This window comes from Lactuca serriola, chromosome 5, assembly GCF_051521515.1.
Source record: "Lactuca serriola cultivar US96UC23 chromosome 5, Lser_US96UC23_V15, whole genome shotgun sequence".
Lineage (NCBI taxonomy): Eukaryota > Viridiplantae > Streptophyta > Magnoliopsida > Asterales > Asteraceae > Lactuca > Lactuca serriola.
The window spans coordinates 222,590,250-222,603,723 of record NC_136412.1 but is presented as its reverse complement, the minus strand read 5'-3'; the positions used below and the strand labels follow the sequence as shown (position 1 = coordinate 222,603,723).

The 13,474-nt window shown below is 32.5% G+C and overlaps 2 protein-coding genes across 3 annotated transcripts; one reads left to right on the top strand and one right to left on the bottom strand.

The window, feature by feature from the left end:
- The first annotated feature begins 368 nt into the window (after window positions 1-368).
- Window positions 369-4,579, top strand: PHT4;5 (phosphate transporter 4;5). 2 transcript variants are annotated; one of them, XR_013684570.1, is made up of 16 exons: window positions 369-877; window positions 999-1,144; window positions 1,253-1,352; window positions 1,443-1,495; window positions 1,584-1,658; window positions 1,755-1,835; window positions 1,931-1,992; window positions 2,251-2,318; window positions 2,412-2,524; window positions 2,623-2,659; window positions 2,740-2,835; window positions 2,916-3,057; window positions 3,369-3,421; window positions 3,848-3,934; window positions 4,022-4,186; window positions 4,452-4,579. XR_013684570.1 is itself a non-coding variant. In XM_079001710.1 (15 exons), exons 1-15 carry the CDS (start codon window positions 518-520, stop codon window positions 4,121-4,123), a joined length of 1,575 nt encoding a protein of 524 aa, XP_078857836.1. In that variant the 5' UTR covers window positions 369-517; the 3' UTR covers window positions 4,124-4,302. The 2 variants fall into 2 exon arrangements, 1 of the variants encoding a protein (XP_078857836.1); XM_079001710.1 differs by lacking the exon at window positions 4,452-4,579 and having other exon boundaries at window positions 4,022-4,302.
- On the bottom strand, window positions 4,396-8,058 carry LOC145053637 (heparanase-like protein 3). Its single transcript, XM_079001709.1, has 9 exons — window positions 7,585-8,058; window positions 6,686-6,722; window positions 6,352-6,538; window positions 6,085-6,233; window positions 5,776-6,006; window positions 5,394-5,583; window positions 5,192-5,317; window positions 5,009-5,108; window positions 4,396-4,872 (listed from the first exon to the last, which is right to left on the bottom strand). The coding sequence occupies exons 1-9, from the start codon at window positions 7,828-7,830 to the stop codon at window positions 4,483-4,485; spliced, it is 1,656 nt and encodes a 551-aa protein (XP_078857835.1). The 5' UTR covers window positions 7,831-8,058; the 3' UTR covers window positions 4,396-4,482.
- Between the last annotated feature and the right edge of the window lie 5,416 nt (window positions 8,059-13,474).

Here is a 13,474-nt window from a genome sequence, read left to right as displayed (position 1 = left end):
CCATTTATCATGTTAACACATTAAGAGCGTGTTCGGCATACAATGTTTAGGAGCTTCCGTTTTCTAGTTTTTAAGAAAACGCTAGTAAAAAAGAAAAGTCTCGTTCGGCGACAGGAGCGTTTAGCTTTTAACCTTAACAAAACGCTACCCGCTACCCATTAACCGCTACCAACTAGTTTTGCCGAACTAGCCTTAAGTGTTGTAAGTCCATTAAATCATAAGAAAAAAAACTACAAAGCACATGTAGGCTAAAATATTAAAATTGTTGGTTTGTTCCCATTTGGCAAGAAACCAAATAGTTTGTGGATCATTATGTAAATTTCATATGAACAGAAAACATTTGACATGAGTAACCTTCCAATCAAATCGGGGCCGCAAACCAACTCCTCCGTGGCGCCATTTGGTCCTCTCTTAAAGTAGCGTTCTTCATTTTCTCTTCTACACAAAGTCGAATACTTCCATAACACTGTGATTACTTCAAACAATCCTTGCAAATTTCCTTGTTCACGTTCAAAAAATGGCGAAATTGTTTACATTTAGACCAGACACCAATTTATCATGTCTTTCACAGCACAAATTTCGCCGTTCCTCGAACAAACGGTTCTTAAAACCATCATCATCACCATGTTTACTAAATTCAAGGTCTTTAAAAGTTTCTTGTAGCATCAGGGAGAAAGAAAATATCGCAGAAAACGAGAGAATTTCTCCGATAGTTACCGGGCTAAAAGTTGATGATGAATTAGGGGAGAAACCTGGAATTGGGATTGAAAAATTAGGGCTGGAAAACTTGAGTTGGCCTCCTTGGAAGAATGTTCCTCAAAGATATAAACTCATTGGCACTACCTCACTTGCTTTTGTTATTTGTAACATGGATAAGGTAAACTCGATTTTTCGTATTTCCAATTTCAGTTTTCTTTTTGCTGATGATCATTTGAGATCCTGTACGAAGAAATTACTGATTTTCCATAAACTGAACCCTAAAACTGAATTTCTTGTAGGTAAACTTGAGTATAGCCATTATCCCAATGTCGCATCAGTTTGGATGGAGTTCATCGGTTGCAGGATTAGTGCAATCATCATTCTTTTGGGGATACGCTTTGAGTCAGTTACCCGGTGGTTGGCTTTCAAAAATATTTGGTGGGAGGTTAGTCTTTAATCGAACATTTGTGCACTTTAGTTAACGATCATATAAATATGATCAATAATACCTCATCTTCCATTCACCATTGCTGCTTCATGAATCATGATGCAGGATTGTTCTTCAATTTGGCGTTTTGACATGGTCACTTGCCACAGCACTGGTTCCTGTTGTTGCTGGATTTATGCCTGGGCTTGTTTTTTCAAGGATTCTTGTATGTTGCTTTCCTTCTGTTCAAAAGAAATCTTACCAATTTCCTAATTTCTATAAATATTTGTGTTTTTTAATTCCCATAAATTCTCAGGTTGGAATTGGAGAGGGAGTATCACCTTCAGCTGCCACAGATTTGATTGCTAGGTATGTGAATATGTGATTAAAAGATGTGAATGTGGGTCCCATTTCTTCAGTCAACTTCATTGACCATGCCTTTGACCTTTTATTGCAGATTAATTCCATTGGAAGAACGTTCAAGAGCTGTCTCATTTGTATTTGGTGGTTTAAGTGTTGGAAGTGTCTTAGGGTATGTAATATGTTACTTTATTTTTAAAACAAGCATAAATGTATGTCATTTTGTTATATAAAAAACATTTTTTTTTAACCAATTGACATACTCCAGGCTTCTTTTAGCTCCCCCTTTGATTGAATCTTTTGGATGGGAATCTGTATTCTACATGTTTGGCTTGTTTGGAATTATGTGGTAAGTAAATGTAGTCAAATTAATACTATTTGAATAAAGTGTTGTTCTTTCTGTCTACTTGGGTATTGATTTAATGTATAACTTTGTGTTTAAAGGTTTTTAGGGTTTCAATTTGTTGCAGAAGACCAACCTTCAATCAACTCTGGATCATTATCAAGTGAGAACATGTGTTTTTTACTTTTATAAATAACCCTAGTCAAATAGTTAATGTAATAAATACGATTACAAAAACCTATTTTTTGAATAAAGTAATATAAACCCAAGTCGACATTTTCCACACAATAGGTTGAAATCGCCTCCTGTAACTGATGCCATTGGTTAATTCTAGAACATTTCTTTATTTTGGATTATGGGTATTTTGGGTATTTGTCGAAACCTAAGCCAAAATTCTTTTATCTGTCATGTAAAATTACAGGGTCTCAGTCAAATCCAAAGCCAAAATCATGGGAAACTTCCATGGAAGAATTTGGTGGCTCCCTAAACGTAAGAAACATAATTATTTTTCTAAATTTCCTCATTTTGCACCTTTTGTTTTTCAATTTATGAAACTTAATTTGATTTATTTTTCATATATAGGTACCATGGAAGTCGTTTTTCCAAAGTAAAGCTGTATGGGCGATGATATATGCTCATTTTTGTGGAAGTTGGGGTCATTATTGCTGTTTATCTTGGCTTCCTACTTATTTTAGGTGATAGTTATAATAAATAATTACAATTACAATTTTTCCAAAAACAAAAAGTTATAAATAATTACATTCCCCATTAAATGTTCGATTATGATATGCAGTGAGGAGTTGGACTTGAATCTTACAGAAGCTGCATGGGTATTTCCGTAAATCATAATCTTTTTTTTTTTTCTTTTTTTTTAGACCTAATATTAGATTACACATATTCTTGAATTTAGGTTTCTGTTCTTCCTCCACTAGCTTCAGTTGTTGTTACAAGCTTCGCATCACAGTTTGCAGATAACTTAATCTCTAATGGAGTCGACACAACTGTGGTATGTTCATTGTTCATGCACGTGGGACCCACAAGAAGTTTGATTTTTAATTTTTAATTTTTATAAAAATCATTGTGTAGGTTCGCAAGATATGTCAAACAATTGCATTTTTATCCCCTGCTGCATGTATGATTTTGTCATCTGTTGACTTAGGGTTGCCTCCATGGGAAGTTGTTACTATTCTTACTGCTGGTTTAGCATTATCAAGTTTTGCTTTATCAGGTAAATTTCTTTTTTACTTAATGGGCTTAATCCATATTTTTTCCTTAATGGGCTTAAATGGTCTTAATGGGCTTAATTGATATAGTGTTTCTTTTTGAATTGAAGAAAGTGTAAATTACACAGAAAGTACTTTCCATTAAGTTTTACTATTTACAAATTTGCACTAATTTCTTTTTCTTTTTCGTACATTGCCTCAAGTGTATTATTGTTTTTTAAAATATATTTTAAACATCATTTATCGAGAAAACATTTAAGGGAAAAAAAAGAAAGAAAGAAATAGAGCCTTAATATTGTCATTTATTTGGGTGCAGGACTTTATTGTACACATCAAGATATTTCACCTGAATATGCAAGCATACTTTTGGTATGTTCAGTTAATTCCAACCTTTGCTTTAAATGAGTTTGTGTGTGTGTGTGTTTGTGTGTGTGTGTGTGATTTAATTAATATCTTCATTTTGTGTTCTTATTCACAAGACATTGGTGAAAAAATAAATATGAGACCCACAAATTGTAGTAAATGGCATAGTCACAGGCTATGTTTCTTCCCTTTAAGTTAGAAATTGTGGGACCCATTTTAATTTTTTGCATAAAGAACACTATAGTTTACAAGAATGACGATTTTAGACATACCATGGAAACATATATGCAAAAAAAAGAACATTGTACTAAACTCCTTTTATCTGAAACTGCTTATTGTACTCAAAAACGACATTTTTGTTCAAGTTTTATGTTAAAACTCAATAGTTGTCAAATTACATATTAGACCCTTAACTTTGAATTGTGCATGCAGGGCATCACCAATACAGTAGGGGCAGTTCCTGGAATTGTAGGTGTTGCTCTCACTGGATTTCTTCTCGATTCAACACATTCATGGAGTGTAAGAGTTTCATTAAAACCTTGCTTAATTTCCATTTCTTCAATAAAAATAATTTTAATAAATTTTTTATTCTAATATCATGTACAGATGTCACTCTTTGCACCTTCAATTTTCTTCTACCTCACGGGTACAATCGTATGGCTAGCATTTGCAAGCAGTAAACCTCAAACATTCAAGAAGATAGATTGAAAAGCATAAGTTGACTTTATTGACCACAACTAACTTGGATCCCTTCAACAATTTTGATAGAAGGTGACTATAGCTTTTACTAACCAAACTCTTTGTATTTATATGAATTTGTAGCTATAATTATAAAACTTCTTGTAAATCTTTTGCTTTGTTATAAAAGTTTATACAACTTTTGTCTCCTTATGGATGTGAATAAAACTCTAAAAGAGTGAATCGGAAAGAATAAAGATAACCACCCTTTTGCATAAACATAAATCAAGACAATAAAAAAGTGTCAAATGAGGAATATAATCTATAATTCAATAACAAAAATGGAACTGATTCTCAGGTTCCATTTCATGTGAATTTGGTTATAGCATTTAATCACTACTACTACAAGCATAGAAAGTAAGATGAGGAATATGAGCAAATACAATAGAAAAAGGAGCAACACGTATAGGCATTGAAGAGTTCACATATATAGGCTCCAATGGTGGAATCTCTTGAGATGAAGTTATTTCCAACTCTTTTCCATTAAGCTTCATTACTTGACTATGTAAATCCCCATTTTTTGGTGTTAAATGATATTCTTCTCTTGTCCCTATTCCACCAGTCTTGTTATTTCTTGGATTGTTTGCTTTATGATGATTATGATGATGATGAACAAGAGATCTTAGTTTATGCTCCCTCTTCCAATTCATATATGAAGACAAACTTACATCCACTGTAGTTGTGTTGTCTAGATTGATCAGTAAAACCGTTATTCCCGTCTGCAATATACGAAATTACTTTATTACCCTTTCAGTTTATCGCCCTATATTATACACTCAATGAGATAAAAATTGTAATTTTGTGAAAAAGACGTAAATGCCCTTTTCATCTTCACATCAAAAGTATCAAACTTACAGATTCTTTGGCGCAATGTGCGTAAGATCGTATTTTCTTGGTCCCTGTAAAATTTGTGGAAAGGACCTTTCTACCCATCAACCGATGCCAAAGAAGGGCACTGTTAAGATTTAAGAAAGAACTCACATCAAATTACAATCTTTGAAGGATGTTAATTTACAATTTTGACCTCAAAAGCCAAACCTGTAGTAATCTGGATTTGGTTCAAACGTTGTAGTGTTGAGCAAACCATAGTTTCCTCCTATCAACGTTTGTCTACAGTACGTTTTCGTGTCATAAACAGAAGACATCCCTAGCTGATCCAAGTACCTGTTCAACAATAGCCACAAAAGGGTATTTTAGTCTTTTTTTTTCGCATCCAATAGAAAAAAAGATTAAAGCTTACCAGAAACTAAACACAAATGCATTTGTGACAAGATTATGTCCACTGTTATAAGCACCACCAGCTTCACCAACCCAAGCAGAAGCAGATGTTACAGAAGTCTTGAGAATACTTTCAAGTTGTCTAAATGTATCAGCTTCTCCATCAAGATAAGATGGATCCAGTATCTTTTCAACAAGATGTTGATCTACCCCTGTTTGGAAATCCAAAAAAGATTCCAACTTTTGAGTTTTCACATCTTGGAATTCAAATTACTCATTTCAATTTTACAAAAAAATGCTTAAATTCAAAGAAATAGCAAAACGTATCTACATTCCTATGTCTTAATAAGAAATTGTGAATGAATGAAAGTACATTGCTATTTCTTGCATATAAAAAACAATACCTGGGCCAAGATTGTATATGTGATGAGTGATTATGTCTAGAATTTCGGGTGTTTTGTCAACAAACTCCTTGAACCAATTAGCATCAAAGAAACCACCAGGTGCAATTATCCTTGGTTTAATCTCAACACCTTCATAGATTTCTTGAACTATGTTTGCTAGGGTTCTTGTGTCAAAAGCATATTGAGATGCTGATACTCTTGTTCCAACTCCACTTCCACTCAACTCATTCCCTATAAAAAAAAATTCAACAATTCAAAACCATTTTCAATAAAAGAAATTCATGAATTGTAACAAATAATTGAACTTACCAAGTTCCCATGCATACATGGTGTAATTCTTTTTAACTGTATAACGCATTAAATATTCAGAATTTGCAGAGTCCCAAGCTCCTGTAGCTGATCCATCTGCTTGTATTGTCTTCCCAGAAAGTGCGTTTAATCCAAAAATAATATTAGCCCTGAATTTAAAAGTAAATAAAACACCAATTATGAACATTTTTGATTAAATATAACAACATGCTATAAATGGAAAGATTTTTTAAAAAGTTAAAGTGGGTTGTTGATATTTATGGTTACCCTGTGTCTTTAAAGAATGTGTTGAGTTGATCCCATCTGGATAAAGGTAGGCATCCATTAGTCCAACCGAATAACATTGAGTTGTTTTTTGAGAATTGATTGCATGGTTTTTGGATATCGTATTCTGTTTGGTAAATAAGTTTGTCTTGTAATGTTCCTCCTAATCTGATCTTTAATGTTGAGAAAGCTGCATAAATTGTTAAAAAATATATATATATATATATATATATATATATATATATATATATATATATATATATATATATATATGTTATGTTAATATTTTGGAATTGAAAGTAATGTGTTTGACTTTTTTGGTCAATGGAGTCATTACCTTTGATGGCATTCTGGAAAATTTTGTTGTTTAGATCCTGTTAATGAACCCATAAAAGAAATTAATAGCGAGAAGTTAATTGAATTTATGAATTCGAAACAGAAATATGAAATAGTAAATAGTAAATAGGAAATAGGAAATGACGTTTTGAATTTTTGTAACTGTCGTTTCATTGCAAATCAATAACTGTTCTTCACAAAATAATAAAAGATTCTTTAGTTTTGGACAAATTACTTTTAACATAAATCCAAAATTTATCTAAATTTGATTGATTCTTGCAGAGTAAAAAACTCAAAAAGATCTTAAATCAATCACTGTTCTTCATAAAATACTAAGAGATTTTTTTAATTTTGGACAAATTAATTCGAGTATAAATCCAAAATTGATCTAAATTTGCTTGATTCTTGCATAGTAAAAGACTCAAAAATATGACGAAATGAAGATTTAGTTGCAACTTGCAATATCATAAAATCACACACTAAACACGCCTCAAAACACACATATAAATCCAATTTTTATCTAAATTTGCTCAATCTTGCAAAGTCAAAAACTCAAAAATATCAAGTAATTGATGCCAAAAATGCCAACAACGTGAAATTTATAAAAATTACATGTAGATTCAGTTATTTCAGTAATTCACATACTAAAAAGTAAAAACACCTCAAAAGACAAATTTTACTGTAAATCCAAAATTTATGTAAATTTGTTCATTCTTGAAAAGTCAGAAAACTAAAAAAATATCAAGAAATAGTAATTAACGCCCAAAACGGCAACAATTTAACTTTTTTTTTTTTAAAACCCATGTAGATTCATTTGCGACATCATCAAATCACACACTAAACGCACCTCAAAACACACACACACACACAAGTTTCAAAACAGAAAAGAAGAAAACATACCACATTGAGGAGGGAAGCATGACCCCAGCTACATGTGCCATAATCACACTTCTCAGGTGGCCACCAATCCATAGTCGCACAAATAAAGTCGCTATCAATCTTTGCAATTGAACTTTTTCCATTAATGACAAGAATACCCTCAACTACATCAGTTACAGCTTCAGTTTGCGAATCCACAAGATTGCAACTGAAACTGATCAAAAGAACCAAAATGCAAACACCCATTTGAAAATTCAAAGAACCCATCTCGAAAAAACTGAGCTTTCTTATAATATGAAGCTCAAGAATGATATATATAGATTTATGTATGTATATATATAATATTCTGTATCTATCTGTTAATGGGGACAGACATTGAAGATCAGAAGGAGATGAAAAGATATAAAAATTCTTGCTTTGTCATAAAAGGGGGAAAAAGATTTGCGTTTCTTGAATATTTTATAAATGGGAACCAGTCAAGATTTGGTGTTTGGATTTGGGGTTTTGAGCATATTTATGGAGTTTAATTGGAAGTGGGATATGGGTGGGGGTGGGGTGGGGTAGGGTGTGTGAGCTGTGTTTATGCTTTGCTTTGGGAAAGTTGAAAAGGATCGCTGAACATACGGGGAAAACGGTGGTGACTAGTGAGGGTTTTGTTGTAGGTAGTAACCTAACCAAAACCTTTGGGAGGGGGGGGGGGGGGGGTAGGGTAGGTTAGGTGGGGGTGGGTAGGGGTCGGGACCTTGGATGGGTGATGCCGAAAATGGAAAATGGATCATCCGATCATGGATGGGTTGAACTTACTAAAGTTTTCACCTGCCTTATTTTAATAATCTTGCAAGTGGTGCCATTATTTTTTGGAAGTTTTATATACTTTTGTACATATAATGTTAAATTCCATTTTATATGATATTTAGTTAAGAAAAAAACAAAATGTAATTGTTTGGATTCAAGAAATATTCGGTAGGGTTTTACAAGAAAGATCACTATACCAAATTGAAACCTTTTTTAATGGATGTTTACGTTTTTGTTTTGTTTCGTTATTGACATTGAACTGAACTAGAAACAGTTTTATACGTTTTATGTTTACAAAATTATAAATGTACGAATGTAACTTTTTTTAATATGGTTGATACTAGATGTTTATATGGAAATTGGATAATTGTTTTGAAATATATGTATTCCCTTTTTATGGTGTAAAATGCCAATCACAAGTTGCATGTGTTGTTATAACAAAAAGTAGTTACCAAACTATTAATAATATATTAGTATGCAACGTTAATATACTTTGGAAACACCTTTTCATTTAACATTTAAAGGTTACTATATTTTAAATACAAAAATTCTAGCTTTCTTTTTAGTTTTAATTTCCATAATGTATTGTATTTGTTACACAAGCTTTTTAGATGCTGTATAATTTTTTTATTTTAAAGGTGGAATTTAAAGGTGAATAAGATATATGAAAGAAACATGACGGAATGTCCGAATCATATAAATAATTATGGTCACATGGAACGTTCTAATGCCTCAATTTTTCTTAAAAATAAAGAAAATCAATAAATCTAAAATATCATTTGGAGCCGATTGATTGAATAGCAATCGTCACATGAAGCTCGCTTTTTTTTTTTTTTTTTTTTTTTTTTTTTTTTTTCTTATTCTATATTTATGATAACCGATGGACTTCAAATTTTTTTTTTCCCATTTCATTAAATCTTTTGTTTAGGAAAATGGGAATAGAAAAGAGGTATAGACGTATACTCTTTGTTATTCTTAAGACTAATATTTTTATTATTTTTTTTTATATAATTTAGCTTGCGGAAAAATTGCAAAAATCATGAAAATCACAAAGTTGATTTTCAATGATCTTTTTTTATTTTATTTTATTTATTTATTTATTTTTTTGTGTGTAAAGAAGCTGTATAAATACCACCGTTCATCTTAGACATATTTCTATAAATTTAAACAAAGCTCCATGTAGCCAAATTGGTTTAGATGTCGATTAAGGGCATCTTCAACCCACCCCCAAACTCCATTTATTTCCCTATTCTTCTCTAATCTTACCTCATTTTCACATCAATTTTTGGAGATATTAATAGTATTTCCCTATATATGGGAGAATACTATTTATATCTCCAAAAATGGAGGTAAAGTTTGGTTGTCAATTTTAGCCACTTTCATTTTTATTTTATACATTTCTCATTTATTTTATCTACTAATTATAACTTAAATGCAATATTTAATATTTATAATATCATGTTATATACTAATTTATATTAATTAATCATAAATATAAAGTTTAATTAGTAGAGAGGTGTAAAATATTTAGTTTTCTTTAGATTATATATTTTTAAATCATTTAGCAAAAAAAAATTAAGAAATAAATTTCCTTTTCAATTTAAAATACCCACAACCACCAATATAAAAACAACATATTTTAATTATTTGCATTAGAACTTAGATTGTAGGGATAGGACTATTCATTATTTGGATAAAACCGAATTGTCCAATTGGACGATTTGGATTGGACTATTTGGTTCATATATTCGGTTTTTAGATTGTTTTTCAACAAAACCGAATTATTATTTTGGATTTCGGATTTGTTTTGGTTTAAAAAATAAAAACCGAATAGTCCAAAAAACCCGAATAAGTATTTATTATTTATTTATTTATAATATATATCTATAGTTATTTATTAATTTTGTAATTTATTTTTTCAAATAGGTTCAAAACGTTTCACTCAATAGAAAAAACATTAATATGCATTTTCTCTCAAAAGTTTTATATCTATAAAATATTTAACTATAATATATATATATATATATATATATATATATATATATATATATATATATATATATATATATATCTTCTTAGTAGTTGTTTATAAATTTCAAATCACAACTAAATAATTTGTTTTCGTTTCTTGTGTAAAGTTGGATAATATATAATTATATGTCGTTTTAAAATGTTTTGGTTCTTGAAAACCGAATTATAAAAACCGATCTAACCGAATTGTAATCGGATCGGATCGGATAGGATTTGAATTTAGTTTGGACTATTCGGATCCATGTTTTGAAAACCAAAATCAATTTGGATTCACTTGATTGGATCGGATCAAACCGATCAATCCAAACGAACACCCCTATATAGGAGTAAATTCGGGCAAACACCGCGCCAATAGCTTGATATGTCGAGTTCGAACACCCAACTTAACAACTTTTTGCCATATCCATCTCTCTCCTCCATAAATTTTTTACATTTTTTACCTACAAAATTCAAAATTTTACCTACTTTTCATCTATTATAAATAAAATCTACTAACATCATTTTTTTCCCCTCAAATTTATTCCTCTCTCAAACAATAACATATTTTTCTATTGGTGATTTTAGTGTCACCTGACATTTTGTGTAATTGGGACTAGCATGTGAGCTAAGGGGCTTATCGTTTGTACTCTATATTATGTGTTTGGTGAATGTGGAATGCATGCACATATAAGATTGAATTATAAGCCAATACGATAGCAAGACATGGGCCAAAGGGGTCGCACCCCCTTGTGGGGGTCCTAGGGGCAGCTCCCCTAGCGAGGTCCAAGGGGTAGAGCCCATGTCGACTGGTAAAATTGATAATCTGGTTTTAAGTTAAACCAGTATGAAAAATGTGTTTATAGTAGATTCAATGATGCTATTGGTGCAGGAGTGATCATTTTCTTATATGTAGATGATATGTTGATTTTTGGTACTAACCAAGAACAAGTAGATGAAACAAGGCAGCGGTTGTCATCTAAGTTTTCCATGAAATATTTGGAAGAGTCAGATGTAATCCTTGGTATAAGAATTAAAAGGGTGAACAAAGGATTAGTGATAAATCAAAGTCACTATGTTGAAAAAAATTCTCAAACGGTTTAATTTCAATGATTGTTCTCCTGTGAGTACTCCATGGATTCAAGTGTGAAATTAATACCTAACACTGGCATTCCTATTTCGTACTTAGAATAATATAAGGTTATTTCTAGCTTGATTTATGGAATGACAACTACTAGGCTTGATATTTCTTGTGTAATGGGAAAGTTGAGTAGGTACACTAGTAATCCTAGTGCTCAACATTGGCAAGCAGTCAATAGAATGTTAAGTATCTCAAGGGAACCATGGATTATGGATTGAGTTACTTAGGAAATCCTTCATTATTAGAAGGTCATTCGGATGCAAGTTGGATAACCAACATGGATGACCATTCCTCAACAAATGGTTGGGTGTTTTTGCTTGGGGGACGTACCATTTCCTAGGCTTCCAAGAAGCAATTTTGCATGAAAAACTTGAAAATGGAATATGAGTTTGTTGTGTTAGCTGTTGCTGGTAAAGAAGAAGAATGGCTAAGGAAGTTAGTCTATGAGATCCTTTGTTGTGAAAGCCAATAGCATCTATATCTATCCTTTGTGATAATGTAGCCGCTTTGACTAAGGCATACAACTAGGTTTATAATGGCAAGTCTAGACACTTGGATGTTAGACATGGTATGATTAGAGAACTAATCATGAATGGTGTGATTTCGGTTGAGTTTATGAAATCACAAAAAAATTTGGCATCACTTGACTAAAGGTCTGACAAGAGACTTAGTGTACAAGTCTATTATAGCGACGAGATTAAAGTCTATTTTAATTTTGTAATGGTGAGATACCCAATTCCCTTCTAATACAAAATTAGGAGTTGAATTCAATGTGAAAAACTCACACTTATAGATTGGACACATGAAGTATACCTCCCAGGTATGTGTTCGGTTCTGCAAGTTGAACAGAAGTTAAATTCAATATGGAAAGTGATTTTAGTGTCACTTGGAATTTTGTGAAATTGGGACTGACATACGAGATAAATGGCTTATCGTTTGTACTCTATATTATGTTTTTGGTAAACATGGAGTGCATGTTTATATAAGATTGAATTATAAGCAAATACGACAGAAAGGTGGGGGTCAAGGGAGTCGCGCCCCCTTGCAGCGTCCTAGAGGGGTGTAAGGGGCATATATCACACCCCCAAACCGAAACGGCGGAAACGTTTGGGGGTGGAGGACGCCATGTATAGTATCACAACAATTGCATCATAGTAATCAAAGTTGTAACATCCTGATTCGGATTATCCATGATTAGGGTTCGTGGGCCACGAGTCGAGCATGAGGAAGTCTCGGGTTGTGGCGAGTTGCTGGAATCGTAAGGCATCTCATCACCTTCCCGTAGGTATGAGGATCTTTGGAATCAGAGTAATATCCAATAAGCTATGTAAGTTTGAAGATTTGGCAAGATGAGTCCCTAAAGAGGAGAAGTGTGGTAGCGAAGTACGTTGGACGTACGTATGCGTACGCTTAGCGTACAAATGCACGTGTTCCTTAAGCAAGAGCCACCTAGTACGCTGGGCGTACTAGGCACAGACGGAAAACCCTAATATTTTAAGTGACCCTATATAAAGAATGAGATGGCCTCATTCCTAGCCACCTTTCTCAGAGAGCAAACCCTCCAAAACCCTAGTCCTTCATTCTTGGAGCTTGCATGTGTATTTAAGAGCTTTTGAGAGTTTTATGTGCTCTTGAGGAGAAGTGGAAGCCTTGAAAAAGAAGGAGTTGGAGTCCAAGCTTCTAGATCTGAGCATATCTGAGATGGGAGCTTCTTTTTGAGGTATAAAGCTTCAAACTTTACCTCTCTTTTGTTTTAAGTATGTTAATGGGGTATTTTAGGGTTTTGTCCCAAAAAGGTGGAGACTTGATGAAATCCCGAACTCCAGAGACTAAGACCCTCCCCTTTTGAGCTTATTAGTGGTGTAATGTCATAAAAATGGGACCTTGGGTGTTGGAACCAAGTTATGCATGAGATAAGAGCTTAATGGGTAAAGAGAATAAGTGTTTTGTGTGCTTGTGACTTCTTCA